The sequence below is a fragment of the Rattus norvegicus genome, chromosome X (genome assembly GCF_036323735.1).
Source record: "Rattus norvegicus strain BN/NHsdMcwi chromosome X, GRCr8, whole genome shotgun sequence".
NCBI lineage: Eukaryota > Metazoa > Chordata > Mammalia > Rodentia > Muridae > Rattus > Rattus norvegicus.
Genome location: NC_086039.1, coordinates 104,850,230 through 104,874,156, shown reverse-complemented (window position 1 = coordinate 104,874,156; position 23,927 = coordinate 104,850,230). Strand labels below are relative to the sequence as shown.

The 23,927-nt window shown below is 41.2% G+C and overlaps 1 protein-coding gene across 3 annotated transcripts; it reads right to left on the bottom strand.

Annotated features, from left to right (window-relative positions):
• Positions 1-21,432: 21,432 nt before the first annotated feature.
• On the bottom strand, positions 21,433-23,382 carry Tceal1 (transcription elongation factor A like 1). 3 transcript variants are annotated; one of them, XM_008773414.3, is made up of 2 exons: positions 23,244-23,382; positions 21,433-22,512 (listed from the first exon to the last, which is right to left on the bottom strand). In XM_008773414.3, the coding sequence occupies exon 2, from the start codon at positions 22,480-22,482 to the stop codon at positions 21,985-21,987; it is 498 nt and encodes a 165-aa protein (XP_008771636.1). In that variant the 5' UTR covers positions 22,483-22,512; positions 23,244-23,382; the 3' UTR covers positions 21,433-21,984. The 3 variants fall into 3 exon arrangements, with proteins under 3 accessions (XP_008771636.1, NP_001009675.1, XP_008771635.1); NM_001009675.1 differs by having other exon boundaries at positions 23,248-23,344; XM_008773413.4 differs by lacking the exon at positions 23,244-23,382 and adding an exon at positions 22,869-22,900.
• Positions 23,383-23,927: the final 545 nt, after the last annotated feature.

Below are 23,927 nucleotides of genomic sequence, written 5' to 3'. Positions count from 1 at the left end.
AAAGTGCTATAGACGGGTAAACAGAAACACATTTCCTCAATTCTACAAGAAGTGGCTTATAGTTCAGTCCGTTCCATGGGATTTAGGATCCCTAGGCAAAGGTTACCTTGGAATGGTGTACACCTGGGTTGAGAAGGGCCGTCTGACAACAGGTGTGATGCATACATGAACCCTGAAAAGAGATGACAAGATAAAAAGAAACTGCTAACCTCAGTGTTTCAGTTCTGTATCAGAAGTGTATGTAACAGTAGTCCTCCCTCTTGCCAAACTAAAGGCCAGAGAAGTAAGACCTTACATGTAGTATATTGGGAAGCCTGGGGTTTACAGAGCAAGGAGAGCTGGGTGAAGGAGGTGAGGTATAACACAAGGATGTCTAGCATACCTGAAATAACCGTAGCTACTCTTTTACCGTATACCCATAGAATTATGAATACATGTGTTTATAAAGGTGAGATCAGAATATACATCTAGTTTAAGTGTTTTTTCCCAGATTAATAGGAAAAGGACTCTGTTTTTTGGTGGGGGTTGCTTTTCTCTATTTAAAAGATTTATTAAGTAAAATTAAATTTATTTATTTAAAAGGTTGTTTCTTTTAGAGCCTATAATTAAAAAATTCCCCCTTTTCTCCCTTCAAACCCTCCCAGGTACCCCTTGCTTGCTGTCAAATTCATGGTCTTTTCTCATTGCTTTAAAATGAGTGAATGGGAATAAAATGTCAAACGGGAAAATTCCAGAAAAAGAAAAAAAGGTAACGAGGGGCCTAGAGAGCCAGCTCAGCAGTTGAGAACACCTGTTGCTCTCCCAGGGGAGCTGAGTTTGATTTCTGGCACTCACAGTGGCTCACAACCATCCCTAACTTCGGTTCTGGAAGCCATACGTGCAAGCAGAATACACATAAAAGAAACTTCCTTAAAAAAATGAGTTGCTGCAGAGCAAAATTCGTAAGTTGCCACATTAACTGTAGCATATATTCTAGCCACCAAAAGAGAGGAACAGAATATAAATGTCTGAATATTTATTTCATAAGTTGGAACATTTGGGTAAATGAAAGAGTAATATAGTCAAGAACCGTGCTAAGAAAATATTTCTGGGAGTGATGATGTTAGAATGTTTTTGCATTACATTTTACTACAAAATACATTCTAAATGGATTAATGGTTGACATTTCATTGGTGGGACCAAAGCATGCTGCCCTAAACTAGAGGTTTTCATATCCTTAACTCAGATATGCCCTTTCTGTATATTAAATTATTGACCAAGTGCTCATCAAAATGGGTAGATTTAAATATATAAATATTTACATTATCTCCATGAGGAAACGACATTGAGGAAATTGTGAGACATAAATAACCTGTTCTATATCTGTAGCACAGTTACATATCCATAAAATAGTTTATATCCTTTATGATTTTTCTCCAAGTAATAGTGAACTAGGAAAGTAAAGCTAAACAGAGGCTGATTTTTAAAAGTAGCTTTTCTTTATTCTAGACATAAGTTTTTGAGACAGCATCTCTCTATGTTTCCCTGGCTGACCTGAAACTTATTATGCAGACTCGGATGGCCTTTGTGCTGTCTGGATTTATATTAACTAGGCATAGGCTAGAGTCATTTGAGAGGTAGGACTCTCCATTGAGAAAATGCTTCCATAAGATTGGGCTGTAGGCAAGCCTATAGCACGTTTTCTTAATTAGTGATTCATGGGGGAGGGCCCATTGTGGGTTGAGGCACCACTGGGCTGGTGGTCCTGAGTTCTGTAAGAAAGCAGGCTGACCTGTTTGATATCCATGGGAGGCCTGTTCTTTTCTGAAGAGAAATGGAAACAGAGTGGATGTATGGAGGGAGGAAAGGTGGAGAAGGAGGACTTTGGGGGTGGGGGTGGGGCTGTAGTTGGAATGTAGTATATGAGAGAAGAATAATTTAAAAATTAAAGATAAAAAAATCAGGCTGAACAAGCAAGGAGGAGCAAGCCAGCAAGCAGCACCCTCCATGGCCTCTGCATCAGCCCATGCCTCCAGGCTCCTGCCCTTTAAAAGACAGACTACAATGTGGAAGTATAAGCCAAATAAACCCTTTCCTCTCCTACCTGCTTTCGGCCATGTGCTTCACCACAGTAATAATCCTAACTAGGACAGCCTTGATATCCCAGAGATCTGCCTACTCCTGCATCCTGACTGCTGGTATTGTGTTCTATTGGATACTTCGTTACTGGATTCTTTGATTCTGTTATTTTGGATACTTAGTTTCCTTTTTTTAGGTTCTAAAGAATATTCAAGAAAGACCTAGGGTACTTTATTAGGCCCTAAAATGAACCACCTTGTTCATTAAAAAATTGAGCAGTTATAATATATATTATATGTAATAATCCTCCAATAAGGCCACATCTACTACAAGGCCACACCTACTACATCAAGGCCATACCTCCTAATAGTGCCCCTTCCTGTGGGCCAAGCATTCAAAGCATGCATCTATGGGGTCCACGATTTGTTGATAATTCAATGTACTGTATTGATTACCTAATTACTATCACTCTTTAACCCTGGTGCATAGAACATGTGAATGGTTTGTTAATAGAGTATATAGTCTTTGTGGCATAGTAAGTGCCTTATTTAGGTTAGTGAATTCTCTGGATCAGATGACTTAAGATATTCAAATTCTGAATTGGTGATTGAAGGGTGACTATATGGGCAGGTTTAGAGACCCTTTGTCTTCACATCCTCTATGGGATCTAGGGTTAGACTAGTGAGAGTTTTGGTTTCTTTAAATCCCACTTATTTTATGTGAATAGGTTTTTGTTTGAATCCCAGGTATGGGATAAGAGGCTGCTTCACAGCAGGTGATTATGATTTGCCTCCTGCACTAGCCAGGGGCATGATTTTTGCCAGCTGCAGATAGTTTAATTCTGGAGACTCTGGGGAGGGTATAAGTGAAAGAGCTTGAGAGGGCCTGTGAAGGCTGCTGTTCCCATGCTGCTTCTAGTTTCTGTTGCAGTTTGACTGGAAGAAGTTGGTGACATCCTAACAACAAAGAGGGGGGGGGCGGGTGCAGTTGGAGATTTAGCTCAGTGGTAGAGCACTTGCCTAGCTAAAGTGCAAGGCCCTGGGTTCGGTCCTCAGCTCCGGAAAAAAAAAAAAAGACAAAGATGGGACTTGCCCCAAGGAACTAAACATCCCTAATCAGCAGGAAGTAGTCTAAAGAGTTCTATGCCACCTTTTCCCTCTAACCTTTCTCTCCTCCCTAATGTTAGGGGGTTGGAAGGGATTCAGGTGGAATGAGGGTTGGAAGGGTTGGAAGTAGAGATATAAGAGCCCAATAAAATTGCCAAAAGTATATGCTAACAGACCAAACACATGAGGTCTTAAGAAAGACTCTAATCCAGTGCAGAAAACATTATATGAATGATACTCATGAAAGTTCCTAAAGGATGCACATAATTTGTTATTAAAACTTTGGTTGAGAGGTTTACCAGGAGTGGGGTTTAATCTCACACACTTAAGCATGTAAGGGGTATTACATTTTTAAATTGCTTTTAGGGACCAGAGAAGAGAGCTCAGCAGTATGAATTCATCTGCCTTTGCAAAAGGCCTGAGTTCAGTTCCCATACCCATGCCTGAAGACTTACAACCCCACCCATGACTCGAGTTCCAGGGAATCTGACGCCCTTATCTAGTCTCCACAGATACCTGTACTCATATGTTCATACCCACATACAGACATGCATTAATATGCATAACTAAAATAAATCGGCTTTAATCTCAGCAGAGGCAGTAGGATCTCTGTGAGTTTAAGGCCAGTTAGGCTTATATAGAAAATGTCACACCAGCCCAGTATAATGATACCATGTCTCCAAAAAAAATCTTTAAAAATAAATAAATAAATTATGCAATGGTGGCAAATCTATTTCATTGTTATTGGTTGATTCCCTTTTCTCCTAGTGACACAAACCATCCTATGATCTTATCAGGCACAGAAACCTGGGATAATGAATTCCTGCTATGATTAACTGTCTATGGTAGTTGGTGATAAATTTCACATTTTCTGAAATGGCATATCTTTAGATCTTTGTTCCTTACTCCCAACTCTCTGAGTAGGGGGCACTTTGTCAAGAGTGGGTGCCCTTAGTTCCCTGGGCTATACCAGTTTTTCTTGTGTCCTACATGCCTCTGCTACTGAAATGACATATGAACCCTGGCTTCTTCACCTGCTGTTTCAGTGCCTCCATTCCCATCCAGAGACATGGGGCTTGTTTTCATCAATGAATTTTTATCCTGAAATGGGAGGAGTTATAAGGAAAACAGCATGGATGCCAACATCAGTGCCAGACAAAGTAGTTTAATTCATGGTAGTTTCTTGTTACTTTGGATACCTTGCGTCTTCTTTATTTAAGTTTTAGTGAAACTTCAGGAAAGGCCCAGTGTACTTTATTTGATCCTAAATTGAACCATCCTGTTCATTAAAAAAATCCCAATTTAACAAGTTTTACTATATTGAAATTATATAGATAATACAGTTTTATCTAGCCAGATGGCTTTAAAAGTGAATCAGAGTTGTAAGAATCCCTTTATTCCCATGACATTCAGCTTTTAGTTAACATGATACCCCCCACAAAAAAAGCTATTGTTACTTATTATGGTCATTAACATCAACAGAAGCACAAATAATCCTGTCTTCCATTCAGGAGAATGTATGTAGATTGGGAAAGATTAATGTAAAATAATTCAGATGATCCTCAAAATACATTTTAAAAAACAGAAAAGGTAGCTATTAAGTATAGTTACTCTGGGACAGTGGTGGCACATACTTTTAATCCCAGCACTCAGATGGCAGAGGCAGGTGAATCTCTGTGAGTTTGAGGCCACCTTGATCTACAGAATGAGTTCCAGGACAGCCATGACTACATAGTGAAACCCTCTCTCAAAAAGACAAAACAAAACAAACTAACAACAACAAAACAATAGTTTACTTTGTCTAAGGCATAGTTTTTAGCACAGAATAAATGTTCAGAAATGACTATTCTCTCTCTCTCTCTCTCTCTCTCTCTCTCTCTCTCTCTCTCTCTCTCTCTTTTTCTTGGTTCTTTTTTTCAGAGCTGGGGACCGAACCCAGGGCCTTGCGCTTACCTAGGCAAGCGCTCTACCACTGAGCTAAATCCCCAACCCCTATTCTCTCTCTTTTCTCCCTTTCCAAAAGGTAACGTGTGAGAGTTCTATCCCCACGAGATACCGTCCTTAGTCTGGGGTCTCCAGACCACAGGGATCTATAAAGATAATGTGAAGACTTGAAGGAATTCAGGCATAACGGTGCAAACATGTAATGCCAGCACTCAGGAAGCTGGAGGCTCAAGCCTGACCTACATAAAAAGACTCTGTCTCAAAAAATTGCAGAGTCCCTTTATATTTATTTTTGTCATTTAAATTAATTTTTAAAGTAAGAATTAGTTTAGAATTTCTTAAAATTAAATGATGTATGCTTTTTACTTTTCCCTCGTATAATATATTCTGACAATAGTTTCCCCTTTCCTCTCCTCCCAGTCACCTCCCCATGTACAATTGCCTTCTCCCCAAGATCCCTTTCCCCCCCTCTGTTTCTCATCAGAAAAGGGCAGACCTCCAAGGGACATCAAGCAGCCATGGCATATCAAGTTGCAGTAAGACTAGGCACCTCCTCTTCTATTAAGGCCAGATAAGGCCACCCAATAGAAGGAAAAGGTCCCATCAAATTAAGGTTAGACAAGGCCTTCCTTCGGTAGGAGAAAAGCAGTCCCATAGCAGGCAAATGAGTCAGAGACAGCCCCTGCTCCCACTGTAGGGAGTCCCACAAGAAGACCAAACTACTCAACTCAAACATGCATGCAGAGGGCCTATGTTATGCCAAATGATATATTTTTAAATTGTATAATTCACTGAGCTTCTTATGGAAGTATCCAATTTAATATCATATTATATAACACATACACTAATATATCACATATATATGTGCCAAAATATAAATATCTGTACAAGGAAGAATAGGGTTGGGAAATATTTAACTTTAGGATGTGCTAAAAATATAGGTAGAAAAACAATATGGAAAACTCTTAAATAATTATTGGAAATTAAAAACAGATGTCCAAAGTAACAAAACTTTTTTTTAGACTTCATAAAAGGAAACCCCTGGCTGTAACCTGGGGCCATTACTCAACTTGGCCTACTGTCAATTTTGACAGTGTATCCTTTTCTAATCTACACTATTGCTTCCTTTGAATAAAGTTAGCTTCCTACTTTTGAAAACAAAATAAGATGTGGTGTGGTGCAATTCTAATATAGAGAAGCCGCGTCTTGAGAAACCAAGAAACAAAAAGAAAGAAAGAAAAAAAAAAGGTTTCAAAATTTCAAAGAAATGTCCATTGGTTCAAAAGGCAAGAAAGAGAAGGGATGGAAAGATGCAAAGACAATACATGGCAAAACAAAACAAAAACAAAAACCACAAAGAACCGTGAAGGTGGAAATAGATCAATAATAAGTCAATAACCCATGTGAATTAAACTCTCATTAAAAGAAAACCTCGGGCCGGATTATTTTACTAGACATGGAGTTCAGGGTTATTAATTTTAAGGTATAATTAGAAGCACCCAGAAGAGTTCAAAATAACACGATGGAAAGGGGATGGAAGTGTAGCTCAGTGAAAGGATGCTTGCCTAGCATGTACAAGGCCCTGAGTTCAGTCCCTAGCACCGTAAGAAAAAGTAAGATGGAAAAACATATAGCCAGCAAAAGTAAGCAGGCAGAAATTGAAACGGCAAACTCATGGTTAAATCGCTAACAGTATTTATTCATCCACGGGAGCATGGCATGTGATGGATAATGTATCAAGCAAATGCAGTCACCATATAAACAAAAACACTTCAGAGAAGATGTCATGAAAGTGCAGCTTCAAACTTGTCAAATATGATACATTTAAACTGAATTTTTTTCTCAGGCTCATGGCTTTTCTGTCCTCCAAAGAGCTATATACAACTGCTTATTTTTAAATTACAAATTGAGCCTGAAGTGATTAGAATACACAGTGTTGAATAATAAAGGGCCTGCTGAACTTGATTTAGGATCAAACATTCTCTGTTAAGCTTGCACCAACTTTAGATGACGCCATTCTCTTGGCCCATCCTCCTTCCCTAGCGGACTGATACTGAGTTCAGGACTGTGTACCATTGTAGTGAAGAGAATGTAAGCAGGACAGGGACTGTTAACTTCTTGCCTTGTAGCATAGTGTGATGGTTTGTATATGCTCGGCCCAGGGAGTGGCACTATTAGTAGGTGTGACCCTATTGGAGGAGATGTGTCACTGTGAGTGTGGGCTTTAAGACCCTCATCCTAGCTGCCTGGAAGTCGGTTTTTTGTTAGCAGTCTTCAGATGAAGATGTGGAACTCTAAGCTCCTCCTGCACCATGCCTGCCTGGATGCTGCCATGTTCCCACCATGATGATAATGGACTGAACCTCTGAACCTGTAAGCCAGCCCCAATTAAATGTTGTCCTTATAAGAGTTGCCTTGGTCGTGGTGTTTGTTCACAGCAGTAAAACCCTAAGACACAGCAAAACTGTCTTGGTTATTGGTTCTACTTTTATTTAAGGCAGACTCTCATTACAGGATACTGGACTGAGTATACCAACAGAGAAACCTATTGTTGTTCCCCAGTCACCTATGCATTCCCAACAGTTTCTCTCTTGAGACTCACAGCACACCCAGACATTTTTCTGGACGTCTTCAGTACCAAGCAGTTTGCTCTCCTCCATGATCCATCTCTGGCACACAGGAAAAGCCATGTATCTTTTTCTTGATGAATTGGAGATGCAGGCAGGTCACAATACAGGCACATCCACTATACTTCACCCACACAGTCCTATTCTTTAGCCAATAAGATTTCTCATGCTACAAACATAATGTGCTATGCCTCTCAATTTCAGTTTCAAGATGTCTACCCGAACCTGTGGGATTAAGGGGAAAGCACCACAACTCTTCAGCCTTGAAGACCTATCCAAGAGAAATCCTCTTCAGAATGGTTTGGGAATATATCCCAATGGGGGACTTGCCCCAGATGTCATCCCCAACATCCAACATAACCCCAAGGAAGGGAAATTAAAAACTTATCAAAGCATCCCTCTTCGTAGCTCTGTTCTTGGCCCTTCAAATTCTCCTTGTGGGTTTTAGATCACACAAAGGCTTGCTGTTTTAAATGTGGATTTAATTTTATAACTGTTACATCTTGATACATGAGAGGAAACTTCAGATTTGACATATTGTCATGTGAATTTAAGCCAACTAGGCTTCTGGTCCTAGAAAGTCACCATTTAGTGTTTAAGTGATATTTAAAAGACCAAGTAGAGGGGTAAGTATGGGCTTTTGAAATATGAAAAAACTGCAAAAAAAAAATCCAAGATCTACAATTTACTAGATTAAGGACTTTTATGTAGACAGTTCTCTGAGTTCCATTCATTCTTTGTTTAACACAATTATTACCACTTTATAGAAATTTTTTTACAAGAATTAAAGGGGAAAGCAACATAGAACATGAAATGATGCAGGTACCCATAGATGGGCACTAAAGCACGTGTTTCCCCCTAACTTACTTCTTCCCTTCCTTTATGTGCTTCTCAACTTTCCTAATGCTGTGGCCCTTTAAGACAATCCTCATGTTGTGGTGACCCAGAACTATAAAATTATTTTCATTGCTACTTTATAACTGTAATTGTGCTACTGTTATGAATCATAATGTAAACATCTGTGTTTTCTGGTGGTCTTAGGTGGCCCCTGTGAAATGGCCATTTATTTGACCACCCAAAGGGGTTGTGACCCAATGGTTAGTATGATATGACAAGAGAAGGAAAGCCCAGATATGATCTTCCATGGCATTTCTGTATTCCAGAATACATTTTATGGTGGATTATGTTTAGACAAAGAAACATTATCATTAAGATTTCATTCAGAGAGTTAAAAATAGCAGATGACAATCATTGTATTTGTTTCATGTGTTTTCCTGAACCTTAATTTAAATTCTAAGTTTAAAAGAACATTGAAGCATGTATACTTAGAGCTCCATAGATTTAGAACGAGCTCTAGCTCCAAACGCATCAGAAGCTTTAAGGCTCAGTAGGATTTTTTCTCCCTCTCTGACCTCATCATCTATCTAGAAGATGTACATGGCACATTGTAGGTCGGCGTTAAGTGATCTATGTAAATGTTATAACAACCCTAAGGGGTTGTAATCATGACCACTTCAAATGCAGCCAAACAGCTGGAGGTATAGTTCAGTGGTAGAACACACATTTAGCTTGGGTGAGGCTCTGGGTTCAATCATCACCACCAAAGACAACAGCAACTCAGAGGCCAAAGAGACACAGCCAACAGCAGAGTATTTAATACTTAAATCCAGTTCGCAGTTTGAATACTTTTAACCACTACACTATCCTGCCCCTGAAACCTTGCACAGCTACACGAAAATGGAAAATATTAAACTATCTGTGAAAGTACCCTAACCCTCTACATTTCAGGTCCTCCTAAAGACACAGGCCAAGATATAATTCTACAGACACCAAAGAGAAGTGGAGATGTTTTTCATGGATAAACAAAGGGAGATCAGGAGAAGATGGGGAAAGCATTCAGGCACTGTTACATAGCTCACACTTGGGAAAGGCAGAAGGAAGAATTTAGGCAGAAGGAGCTTCCAACAACAGTGCGTTAGTGAGAATTTGGGACAGACTAGAGAAAATGTAAGCAAATATGAAAGAAACCACTGATCGAGCAATAAAGGCCCTAGTTCTAATAATCTAGTAGTGCTCAGTCACGGTATTGGTAAGAGCCTAGGGATTCATAGCCTCATGAGTAATCTATGTAAGGGTAGTTACAGGGGACTCTTCTTGCTGAGCAAGGCTAGGAGCATAAGTCCTATCTGGTCTTATGCTACCTCACCATAGAGGCTTCCTCTCTATATACTGTCTTGTATGAGCATGGTGATTGTAGTTCATATATGGCTTCCCCTCTCCCCTTTCTAGGATCCTGAGATCTCAGTGTCTCCTATCAAGAACTTGGCCAGGCAAATCAGTGCTTGGACATGTGATTGGGTACTTGGTGTAGGAAAGGAAGTGATGGCGAACTGGAAACAAGTATTTCAAATACCAATTTATTGAATTTATTGTCTGATTGCCTTGGTTTACAAGTCAAGTGCTACACACAGTGCACAGGGTTGGTGTTGTTTGAACAAGCGGTAACAAGCATTTCCTACTAATTTAGAGGCGAGCTCACTTTTCTGGGGTCTCTTGTACTTGTGAGTCAGTGATAGACAGAAGATGGTCTTCACCAGGCAGACATAGAGATAAGTCATCAGAGAGTCATTGAAATGGGCCAGGCATATCCTAAGCTCTTCTGAGATTGAGAGCAAGATGGATAGGAGAGGAATGGGCGAGGTCTTGTCAGCTGGCTAATTTTTAGCCCAGTTACTCTAGAGGCTACTTTACTGAACTCCGAGGAAGGAAGGGCTAACTACTTCTGCTGCAACCCCAAGTGGTCTAGTCAGACTCAGTGAGACACCAATTTGATCTGAAGACAGTTTCAACCATTGTTTTTAGTGAGGGACTTTTGGGAGCATTTCTCCTCCCCTATAAAACAATTCCCAAAGCAGAAAGGGCAATGAGGAGAAAGACAGCATGCTGTGGTCATCAGAGAAGACAGTTGGCCTCCTCTCAGTAAATCTGTTTGGAACAGCCCTGCCATCAGCCTTGGAGAACTTGATGCCTCCTGAAGGGTGGAGCACCAAAGGGTAGAACTAGCACACAGAGGACTGCAGGACTGAAAAGCTCTTCCCTGCGAGAGTGCTCCCTTTAAATGCTGAGGGGATGGATTTACCCTTTCTTATTATAAACCTGGCACTCGTGCCCAGAAACCTAACCTCACTTCAGAAGAAATTCCAACCCCTCCAGCATGCAGCAGGCTGCAATAGTCTTAGAGAGAGACCTGGAGACCGGAACAAATCCCAGAATGGCATGAGAGAGGAGAGCGAAAAGAAAGGAAAAGGGAGGGGTTATGCATGAATAAAGGGCATATTTTTACTTATTTTATAGAAGCATGATTTTGTCTTCAGGTTTTTTTAAATTCATTAGAAAAATATTTTCCTTTGAACTCACATGGATATTTTGTTATTTTTCTCACTTTATACTTTACCTCTCCTGCATTTCGTAGTTCCCTACCCTCTAGACTTTGGGGTTAGGTGAAGACACTTTTTTTAGACTTAGCTAACATACCATGGATAGTGGGAACAGACTCTTTTTAGACTATTGAACAGTGAGAAAGATTTTCACGTTGGTCTCCCCTGCCACGGTGATGAATACAAATTCAGGTTGTGAGCGACCGTCCATTACTCAGGTCCCTAATAAACCATGGGGAGGGGAGCAGAGCTCTTTCACCTCTGACCTTTATTAATACATCTTAGGCAGGGGGGCGGAGCTAGAAACAATCCTTTGCTCTAAGTCACTGTGTGTGTGTGTGTGTGTGTGTGTGTGTGTGTGTGTGTGTGTGTTCCAAGAGGAACAAGGAGGTGGGGCAAAATTGTAGGGAATGTACTCTAGGAAACGATCAGCTTCCTTACCCCTCCCAGGGAGTATCAGGTATCAGCCATTCTCATACCCACCTACAGGGATTCAGGGATTCAGTATGCTTACCTTTTTCCCTGTTGTGATCAACATGCCCACATCCTCTGCAAAAGGAAGCTAACACCCACTGCAGGATTCAGTTCACTTCCCTAACTATCCTCCTTGTACCCACCATTTTCTGAATCAAAATGAACAGCGGGCTTAGCAGTGGTGCCAGAACCGCACTACATGAACTGCACACACATGACCAGCAGCATCCATTTCCCATACCTTTTTCCATTCCAGAATTTGGCAAAATAGTTTTTATTCTCACCCCGATTTTCAGGGAGCCAGAGCATTTCTCCCCATTTCCTCAGCCGGAAGCCATCCTGCTTTCAATGAGTAGACCCGAATGCAACCCCTTTCCCAGATATGCCCCCTTTTGTCTGTAAGGTAAGCATTATCATTATTTTATTTTATTTTTATTATACATTTCTACTCTGAAATGCAGCAGCCCTCTCCCAGACTTCATCCTAGCCTGCGCCTTCAGCTCATTAAAACCACTTCAGAGCCAGAGCAGGCATTACCCTTTTCTGTCTAGTGGATGCACTCTGTCTAGTCTGCCTCCAAGGCAACAGGGAGACGAAGGACACTCAGGTACAAAAGAAGACTGGGACTACATGGTACTTTAATGCACACCAGTGCTTTCTTTGTTCAGTGAAGTCTGTGTTATCAGTAAGCTTAGGTTCTCAATTAACCCAACAGCACTTCATCAGGGGCCCAGTCGCCCCTCTCCACCTCCCTCTTGTTAATCCTTTCTGTTTCTGCTGGAGACACTAAGAGTATATTATATTCCTAGAATTTCTATTCCCTTTCTTCTCAGATTGTCAGGGAGGATCAGCACTTGGGATAAATAGACAATGACTCCCTTTTTCTTTCTTATTCCCTAAGACTCTCTTCCTTTCCCCACCCCCAAGACCCTAAGGTCTATTGCTTCTAACACAGTCGTATATAAACACTGAAAAAGCAGGGCTCAGGAAATGAGCGAGAGAGAGAGAGAGAGAGAGAGAGAGAGAGAGAGAGAGAGAGAGAGAGAGAGGTATTTCTGCTACTTCTTTTCACTATTTGTCCTTATCACTACAGTAATTCTTTTTACTGTTATTACCAGTCTACATCCTGTTTGTCATTAGAAAATAGAAAAGATCTGTCTTCATTTGGGAAGCAAGAGGTGGATAAAAGAGTCCATGTGGGTAAGCAAGTAACTTAGCCACCTGTTTTTGCTGCTCAGTGATCATACAAATATAGATCCTCTTAAGCTGCCACTATTTTGGAAGTTTGAAATGTACAGAGCAGCTGGTGCTCCCGTGGGGTCCCCCTGAGTATGTGAGAGGCTTTTCCATGAAGTCAGCTCTTGTGACCACATGATGCCACAGAACAGAAGTAACGTGAGTTTTTTGATTTTAAAAGCCTGTTACTGTTGATGAAAGGACCTGCTCAAAACTCAAAAAAACAAAAGAAATAGTTGAGTCTGGAGCCAAAGATCAGTGGCCATGGCCCAGAAAGACAGATTCGGGTTTCCCCAAGATGCCATGTTCCAGCATGACTATAGCTCCATGAAATCCTATAGTAACAGAACAAAGAAAACTGTAAATCAAGAGAGCTTTCAAATATTTTGGTGGGCATGTTACTTAGACAAGTTCCAGAAAAGCAGGGAAATCTCAGTTGTAGGCCTCCTTTTGTGGGCTTAGCCTTTCACTTGGTGAAAAAAACAGGGGTCTGTTTGTACATTCCAAAGGATTTACCTAATGATTACAACGATGCTACAAAGATATACAAAGGAGGGCAATAAATAGCTATTAAAGAGGCTAAAGATAGCCCAAGAAAATCTGGCTGGGGACTTGCAGCATTCCAACCTTTCCAGATGACTGAGGTTCTAATCAGTCAGTCAGCCTGTTGTAGTCTGCTTTTCTGATGTTATGATAGAAAATTCTGAACAAAAGTGTGGCTTGCTTCTTGTTCTTTCCTAGCTTTCTCACACAGTCTAAGCCTACTTGCTTAGGAATGGCACCACCACTCACAGTGGGCTGGACCCTTCCATATCAATCATCCCTAAGATAATTCCCTACACACATGCCCAGAGGCTGGTTTGTTGAAAGTAATTTCTCAAATGAAGTTTCTTCTTCTCAGATGATCCTCTTGTGTCACATTGGCAATAAAAACAAACCTTAGCAGGCACAACTTCTTTCCAGTTATATAACCCCTACTGCTTACCAACTAAGGGTGAGACCCAGGTTAAGGAGTTTAACACTTACAATTGAAAAGAGATTCTTTAAGCAAAAGGGTATTTCAAAACAATGGGTAAGTGATTAGGATGGCCAACTGGTTAAGGCAATGAATGAGTGAATAAATGATATGGGCAATACAAACAACTAGGCAACCACGCTAACATATATCTATAACGAGAAATCATTACAAGTAATACACTTTGAATTTAACAATGGCATACAGAATGTCATAATTCAAAGTGGAAAAATATATTTCCTTACTGCCTCTCACACCTCTATAATGATTTTTTTCACCAGGAAATTTTGGTTGAAAACACTTAGATTCTCTCTTCTTATGACATTTTGGTAATATTTCTTTCCCTTCCCCCCAAAAAACCTCCAAACCAACCAACCAAACAAACAAAAAAACTTAAAAGGTACTTCAGTATTTCCTTTTGCACAGTCATTTGTTACTGATTTTTGAAAAATTTTCAGCTTTATATTTCATTAATGATGATAGGTTTATTTTTGTTATTTTAATATTTGAATCTTTTATTATTGCCAAATTTATGGACACTATTAGCAACTGCTGTGAAGTTTCTTATGTTTAAGATTTCAGAGCATTTCAGGCTTTCTTGTGCATACGCTAATGCTAAATAACTGTGTGTCTATACATGCATATGTGCTTGCATAAGAACATGCGCATGTGCTATACTGGGGATGTAATACAGAGTCTCATGTATAAGAAAGAATAGTGAGCTACAGCCCCAACCAACAGATCAGAAATATTCTTAGTGTTCATAATCCAGTTTGACATTAATGCCTTTTTGTGGTAATGTGTTTTGAGTTTTATACTACCTTGGTAAATATAAATATTTCATGGCACATCACCAAAATTAAGTCTATGTAGATGAACTAGGAAAAGTTATAGATGATATGATGTATGGACAAATTTCCATAATTTGGAGGAGTGTTTTTGAGACAGGATCTGTCCATGTGGCCCTGGAGGTCCTGGAACTTACTGTAAAAACTAGGCTGGCCTCAAACTCACAAACATCTGCCTACTTCTGCCTCGTGAGTGCTGGGATTAAAGGCGTGCACCACTATGCCCAGTCCAAGACTCCATTTTTGATGGCCTGATGGTACATATTGACAGTAGTGTTCACTGAGACTAAAAAGATGTCTTGGAATCAGGTAAGGAAGTAAGACCTACTATCAAATGCTGGCAAAAGGCTGATGATAGACCACCATGATTCTAACTGAGGCATAAAATTTACAATCGTTTACTAAGTCCAAGAAAGGCAATTGAAGAGTAGTTAGGCTCAAAAGCACTGGAGTTAGATGATCCTAGTTTCAATTATATGGCTTTACCCTGTAATTCTTCCTAACTTATAGTTATTTGTTTGTACATGGAAGGAACTGAGGAACACGGGGCTAAATTACCCAACTAAGCCTAAGTTAAACACAATTCCAAATCAGCTTCCCCTCACGCCAATATGCCTATATCCATCTTATTGAAAACAACAGAAAGGTTACAATAGAGATGCCCTGGAACTGTGGGCACTATTGTTCATGAAACTCTACTCTCCTCCTAACATTCTCTCATAGCCACTTCCATAGCTTGCTAACAATAAAAATATGCAAGACAATAGTGCATTGTCCATCGATTTTCTATTGCTATTCAAACTACCAAAGAACATACACGGGCTGGACCTACACCTCCCTGCTCATATGTAGCAGATGTGCAGCTTGGTCTTCATGTGGGTCCCAAACAACTGGAGAGGGAGGCTATCCCAGAAGCTGTTGCCTGTGGAATATGTTCTACTAGCTGGGCCTCAGTGGGAGAGAAAGTAACTAGCCTTGAATAGACTTGAAGTGCCAGGGCATGGAGGAGGATACCTAGGGGACCCCCACCCACTCAGAGGAGAAGGGGAGGGGGATAGGAGGAAGATTGTGGGAGTGGGTGACTGGGAGTGAGGCAGTGATTGGGATGTAAAGTGAATAAGTAAAAAAAATAATTAAATAAAGAAGATAATTATGTCAAGATTATATAGCAATAACCCTTGGAACCTTGATTGTATTTTTAAAATACTTCCTGCGAAGTAATGTGATTATGGGTGTGATACTTTGTTATACTCATAGATTCTGTCTAATAGCAATGTAAAGACATACATAAGTTGAGTCCATCAGCTTATATTTTGTCTTAAAAACCCTTCATAAAGGCCTGTACAACTTAACATCTAGCTGCTTGTAGAAATCAAACAGCTTATGCTTATACTTCATTAATTTCAAGGCAATTTCACCTGTTCATTACCCACCAGCCATTCACTTTTTTCCCACTTCTCTATATATGCAGTCTCTCAGTCCCACATAATTGTGGATTACTTAGTGCTTATCATTCTAACAGATGTTACATTATAAATTGACGGATACTGTTTTTGTCTTCTTTTACAGTGCTGGGGATGGAACCCAAGTGCTCTAACACTGAGATGGGGATAGTAGATCCTTATATTTTTGTCATTCAACAAAATGTCCCAATGATTTTTTATATAAACACTGAGTATGTCAGGCTGATAGATGTACGAAAACCAACCACAAGAGAACAGCCTATTTCCTCTAGAGACCTCTGGGAACTTCACCATTACAGTGGGTTTAGCATGTGGCTGGCCTAGGGATGGATGGATAGATAGATAGATAAATAGATGATAGATAGATAGATAGATAGATAGATAGATAGATAGATAGATAGATAGATAGTTGCTTCTTTCTTGTATGCAGAGCATAGGGGCTAGCTTACATCTCCCTCATTCATCAATCTGTGAAATACGAATAATTACCAGGCCAGGAAAAATTTGAAGAAACTAGTGCCAGTGTAGACTGGATTTACTAAAGTCAGGTTTTTATTTTAAAGCCATACAAATGACTAAATGTGTTTTTTCCTGTATCTTGTCATCCTCTTCTTCTCAAAGCTTTTAACAATCCAGATTGAATCATAAATTCTATGCTTTGTCATGGATTTTCCTCTGCTCCAGCCAAAAGCGACCACCCAATTGGTGTGACCCAAACATATTTTATGCATTTCTTGTCTGGACCCTTTCCTCTAGAATAAGGAGCTCCCCTAAGCCTGGCACTCTAAAGGTCAGCATCACACAAATGGGCTTCTTTGAGGGGACATTTCTAAAGCATTAAAATAGACCACACAGGCCGAGAGCCGTTAGTACCCAGTTCAGTGATAACATGGACATATTTTTGGAGGAACTCGATAGTTTAGTTCAGGCTTGTGAAAAAAATACTTTTGCAGAACACTGTGGACCTGTTGCTGCTTCTGTGTATGTGGTTTCATCACTGCAAGGGTACACACGGATCTTTACTTGGAACACCTTTGATCTCTTCCCCCATTCTGGCATGGATCCTTAGCTATAAGTGTCTTCATTTCTTTCTAGCCACTCCAAAATAAATGCCCTATGACATTTCTTCTGCCAGACAGAGCACAGGTGAAAAGAACCATCCTCCCACTGCAGTAGATTATGGTGAACTTGTTATAAAAAGCCCCTAAGGTGGTAGGCATGGAAAATTCTCTTGTAGAGCAAACACCAGAGAAGGAATGCTGTTCAAGTTTGGTCTGAGAAAGAAGCTGTAGACCAAGAAATTGTATACCAGTCCTTCATGAAATGGTTTAATACCTAACAGATGAATTCCCTTATAAGCTGTATCTAAGTTGTTTTTGAGACCTTAAAGGGCTGAGAGTTTAAAAAGCAGTACACCCAAGACAAGGCCTGGGTTGAATGTCTAGCACAGAAAAAAAGGGGGGAGTTTGATTTTCCTCTAAAATTCTTCTGTTCCTCTGATCTGGTGAGAATGTCATGTTACTTACATACACTACTGAGAATACAGGCTATACCTTCTATTGTTTGCACGACATATTTGTTATCTTACTAGTAATCAAACTAACACTCATTTTAACGCAGTTCAAACTGTTATTTGTGCACATTTCTGAATTCAGACTAGACTCTGAACATTTACAAATATATTTTTACACATGCTATAAGGACCCACTTCCCTTTTATTTAGGGGGAAGATAGTATACTGAGGACAGTATACTTTAAATCTGCTTCTGTCTCGTTTGCCAATGAGAAAACAGAAGTAATGATCAAATAAATAGCTAGTTTCGCTTAGAAAGACATAGAAAGAGCTAAAGCTGTAAGCAAGGTCTGTGGACTATAAGCTATTTCTGCTAGATTATGACTAATTTGTATGATTTAGGAAGACATTTCTCTTTACATTTCATCTTCTAGACTTTAATCTAAAATATGGTACAGAGGTATTCTGCTAAGCCTGATCCTTAGTAAATGAGCCCCAGTCACATTGCCAAACAGGCAGGGTGGGTTGAACAGCTCTTTTCTGGAAGAAGGCACCAAAGGTATCAGAATACAGACAGAGCAGCCATGCATGCAGAGGAGAGGCTGTCAGCCTGGATAACTGCTGCCATAGCAACAGTCTCTAGGTCCCTGACTTGCTCTGTTGGAATCTGAGGGAGTCCAGGGAGAATTTCTGGCCCAGGGTTTCCTGCCCCAGTGGCAGGAACAGAGCCTGTCCTCCCTCTAATTACCCCCTTGTTTTCACACAGCAGGACCTGTCTGCCTGGGTTCCTCCAGCCAAGGCTGCTCTGTTGCTCAATTCCTCTGCATTTCCTCTGCATTCTCTCCTAAAGACACATTATGGCGGCAGCTCTTGCTGTCAGACTAAGGATCTGTTCACTGAAGCAGGCCCTGCCCAGCCTTGGGCTTTCCTGTTCTCCGTCCGTCTTGGCGTCCCTACCCCCTGTGTCCTGGCTTAGGGGAGGGGTGTCCAAACAGGAATGCAATGGCATGAGTCTTCTCTATTTTACTTCTGCTGTTAACTGAGGTGTGGAGACACACACATCACACACAAGCACATGCACACATGCACACATGCATGTTTCCAGAGGAACAAGGCCTCTGGAGAAGGGTTGTAGCAACTGGAGCTTTTGGAAACATGGGGCCAGAGAAGGTGGTGTACATCTTGGTGGGGCTTGGACAGAATTCCTGTTATTCCCTCAGTGGGGGTTCTGAATGAATGCATGAGAGTCTTCAACCCCTCTTTTTGCCTCTATTTATGGCCTCTTGTTCCCTAAAATGAAGCTGTAGCAGAAGCATAGATGAAGTGCCTTCTAGTATAAAATGTCGCACTTCCAACATGCCGAAAAGAGGCCTCTTTTGGTAATAAAACAGTCTAGTAAGTTAACTTGACCTTTGCAAATTGTCCTTTATGAACTTACTGCTTGTTTTCTTTACCTTTGCTTATATTTTAAGTTATGAAGAAAATCTGCCCCTAAATGATTAAAAGATTAGTTTCTAGGGTCAAGGATTCCAGGAAAAAAAGGGACAAGAGAAGCATTGATCATAAAACTTCATATTCTGTAATCTTCCTTCAAATTTATGGGACCCAGAACATCTGGTGACCTTCAGATAATATCAGGATGTGCCTCGGAAATGGATTACTGCCTGATTAATGCGTGCCCTGGTACTGACTCATCTGTTGCTGAAGTCCAGTGCCATAAAAGTCCTTAAATAAGGCACTGGAGAGATGGCTCAGCAGTTAAGATCCTGTGCTGCTCTTGCAGAGGGAACCAGGTTTGGTTCCTAGCACCCATATGGCACTTCAAAATGTTCTGCAATCCTAGCTCCAGGGGTTCTGAGGCCTTCGTCTGACCTTAGCAGTCCCTGCATGTATGTGGTACACACAGGCAAAACACTCATGTATATGAAGTAAAAACGAGCGATTTTGAGTTCTTCTGTAAGCTCTTCACTGGAAGTTGTCAGCTCGTGTGGTCCTTAGGATGATCATGCAGCCAGTTCTGATCACCGAGCTCATCACACTAAAATCTATTCTGTACCACCACCATGACCTTCCAATAATTGGCTTCTGTTATTTGGTAAGATGCCTCAGATTTTGAGAGGCAACAGAACCATCAGTTACTCTTTATGGAAACAGCCTCCAGACAGGCCGCTAGCACCTTCCCTGGAACCCAGATCATCCCAAAAGAAAGCACTTGCTCCGGCCAGGCTTCCACTGCTGTGGCCTTGCACATTAAGCAGCTTACTGTTCATACCAAGAGCTCACTAATGGACACAACCTCAGCTTTAGCTGTGAATAACAGAGGTTGGAGTAGAGGAGGTAGCACCAGCCTCTTGGCTATCTGGCTCAAGAAGATTATATTTAATGAGTATTTGCTCTGCGCTCTTTTAGATGCGCTAGTGAGCAAGATACAGGTTTTTATTTTGAGAAGTTCCCCAATTCACAGAAGTAGATGCCTAAAATAATTGTAACACACATAACAACAACTACTATTACTGCTGCTGCTGCTGCTGCTTCTGCTGCTGTTGCTTCTGCTGCTGTTGCTTCTGCTGCTGTTGCTTCTACAATAAAAGTTGAAGTCACTTGGTACTTTAGACACACCAGGAAAGGACATCTAACAACTTGGTTTGGTGACAGTTAGGAACATCTTCTGGGACTGATTGTATGGGATTTTGCTGAACAGAAGAGAGAAAGGCATGCTAGACACATGCAGAAACCTGAGCATGAGCATGGAAGCTTTGCCTCAAAGGCACGAGTGGACTAGACAAGATAGAAGCCCCCTTTTCATATTTGGAAAGGGAGTTTCTATTCTAATTACACAGCACGATGTCCATCTTACAAATTTGGCTTCCTATCCCAGGTCTCAGTGACCTCATGCTTGAATTAGGGAGGATAAAAAAGGGACTTTAAGATAAAAATCATGGAAAAAGGCCATTTTGCTTAGCATTTAAAAGTAATGTTGAGCACTCTTTTACTATATCAAAGTCTTAACAGCATTGTGACTATATATACTTGTGTATGTTTAACAGTAAAGCTGGAAGAAGGGACATTCTCCAAAGGTCGAGAGGAGCTGCACTACAAGCTGCAGCTCACTAGTGATTGCAAAAGGAACAGTGAAAACTGCAGGACATAGAAGGGGCAGTTGTACCTGGCAGGTAAGGCAGAGTACAGCAGAACAGGAACAGAATGTGGTACCCATGTGGAATCTCACAGGAATTTTTTGTTGAGCACAAGTGAGATATTCTTCAGCTATTAATTTCCCATGCTTCAACCAAGTCTGTAGAGGTTGGGGGAGGGCCTACCAAAAAAGAAAGAGCTCAAAGGATCCTTTTCTCATTTAGTTTCACCACCACAGTCTAAGGTATGTCTTAGTCCTATTTAACTTGGAAAATATTACTCCTACTGATAATAAACATCCCGCTTTTTATTTCTGCTTAGGAGATCCAGAAGAGGGACTGGAGAGATGGCTCAGTGGTTACCAGCACTTGCTGCTCTTCCAGAGGACTTAGGTTCAAATCCCAGCATCCATGTGGTGGCTCACAACCATCTGTAACTCCAGTTCCAGGGGATCCAACACCTTCATCTGTCCTCCGCAGGCACTATTCACACACCTGATATAAACAAAATACTCATACAAATTAAAAAAATAAGATCAATCTTAGAAAAGAGATTCAGAAGAAACATCGGATCAACTTTTAAGTTCTGATAAATATTTATTAAGGAGCACATTGTCTTTATAAGCTGATGAACAAGTTTTGATTTTAGACTTGCTTCACATTTTTCTTTATATTGTTTGTTGTGCAACATAAATAAAATGTATTCATCATGAAAAATGAGACTTTGGATAAAGCAAAATTTAAAAAATATAAAAATCACCTATTATCTTTACTACACAGATAACCAATGTTAGTTAGCCTTTAAGTATATAGATTTTAGCTTTTCTTTGCATATTAATATATAAATGTGTTTTCCTTTTACAAAAATGGAATGCTATGTATATACCTTTTGCTTTTATCACCTCACCTATATAATGTTTGTCTTTCCATGCAAATGGATCACACAGATTTTAGAGGATTAAAAACAAACAAAACCGTGCCAGTTACAAGTCAAACACCTGAAATAAAACTGCACAACCTGAATACCAACTGTTACAACTAAGATGGGACAGGGCATATTAGAAGATGCAAACAGAAGGGCCAGGTAGCAAATGCTATTAGCAAGCAAAACAATGAAAAGTGGGGCACATTAAATAGGGTAAGGACGGCTCCGTTTTGCCTTCCAATGCATTATCATGAGTTTATTTCGTACTCTCTTCATCTCTTCCAACTCATCCGCTGCCCGTATCATTTCTTCATTACTTAAATTTCTGCCGTGGATGTCTCCTCTAAACTGAGGGCGGGAACGAGCCAGCCTTTCTTTGAAACTTCCTTCCTCTAGCTTGTGTTTGCCTATCCCACAGGGAGGTTGCTCCATGGGAATACGGTCCTCGAACGCGTTCTTCTGTGGGAGGCACTCCTGTGGAGGACGATCTTCACATAGCAGCATCTCTGGCAGCAGCTCAGGCAGAAGCTCTTCAGGAAAGAACTCCTCGTCGGAGGACTGCTCCTCGGATGACAGATCCTCTGAGGATTGATCATCCTCAGAACACTGATTTTCAGGAGACTGCTCCACTGCAGGCTGCTCTTCTTCGACCTTTGGAGTGCTCTGTGGTTGTTCTTCACTTTCATTGTGTGAGTTTTCCATGTTGAGAAGTTTCTTCTCCAAGCAGTTATTCTTGAGACAAGAAAACAGAAAAAAAAAAAAAAAACAACAACAACAACAAAAAAAAAAACAGAACAGAGTCACAATACTTGGCGGGATGAATCAACACCCCAGCTACGCGTTTCAATCTCTGCCTTTGCCTGATTGAGACCGGTGTCTTTAAATCTTAGCTCACTCAGAAGCTCTTGGGCCCTTAGGCCGGCTACTGTGCAGCAAGCCCCCCTCCTTCCCGAAAGACCACCATTTTTCCCAGCAGGCCTTGCCACAGGCCTCTCCTGCAGTGACAGGGGCGGAGCAGTAAAGTCCACAGACTGATACCATAAGTGTTCATTCTCAGACCCCGACCCTGTCCCATTGATCATCCTTACCCCAACCTCCGGCCGGTGTGCTCCCCTTTGAGTCGCCTAAGTGAGACCCGCAAATCTACAGTTAGACGCTAGGCAGGGTAGGGGGCGGGGATAGGGAAGAGAAACAGCAGCAATGACGCACACCCCTTTATGTGGGGACCAGCTAACCGCCCAAAGACCGCTCCATTGGGGTTCACCTTCCTCAGACCTCACGTGGAACATCGTTCTTTGTACCTCACCCCACTCCCAGGACCACCATTTTCTGTACTAAAACCGTGGGCGGGGGGGCGGGGCTGCAGCATAGTGAAAGATCAGGATTCTGCATTGCAGGTCCGATCCCGCAGGTTACAAGGCACCTCTGACAATCACCAAACCTAGAGGATCCAGGGAACTTACTTACTTCTGCTTTCCTTCTCGACCAAACGGTAATAGAAAGACGGTGTCTGGACAGGCAAAAAGGACCGGGACCAGAGAGGGTCTTGGGCAGACATAGGCTCCTGGTCACGTGAGGGGCGCGCGTCACGGCTAGGCTCAGATCCCTAGTAACCACTTTGGCGTCCATTTGCCAGCACTTGCCAGAATCCTCAGACACAACGGGAATTTTCAGTCACCTCTCTTTGTTTCTATTTGCCTTTTTTGCTTACTAGAGACGATTAACATCCAGTTCCTCAGGATTATTCCTTCTTCCCTGCTCCCTTGTTCCCCAGGATTATCTTTCTTTTCTCCTACCTCTCACTTTCCACTCTCGCTCAGCTACTGAGGCTACAGGTCGCCCCCTTCCCCCGCCCCCTCCCGTCTTTGAGACCCTGCCCTGAAATTTCACTGTTTCTCCTCCGTTTCACAAGGCAACATGGTCAGGTCAGACAACATGGCAGATGCTTGTAATCCCAGCACTCAGGGTGGGGTTGAGGTGGGGGAGGCATATAGAGAAGATAGGATTGCCTCAAGTGGGAGAGCCACCTGTTCTCCACAGCTAGTTCTAGGCCAGACAGAACTACATAGCAATATTCCATTAACAAAACAAAACTTTTTTTGAACCCCGGAGAGATGGCTAAGCAGTTAGAAGAACTTGCTTTTACA

Bases quoted from the DNA above. Each gene is read 5' to 3' on its own strand.
- Tceal1 (XM_008773414.3), bottom strand. From the start codon at position 22,482: ATGGAAAACTCACACAATGAAAGTGAAGAACAACCACAGAGCACTCCA.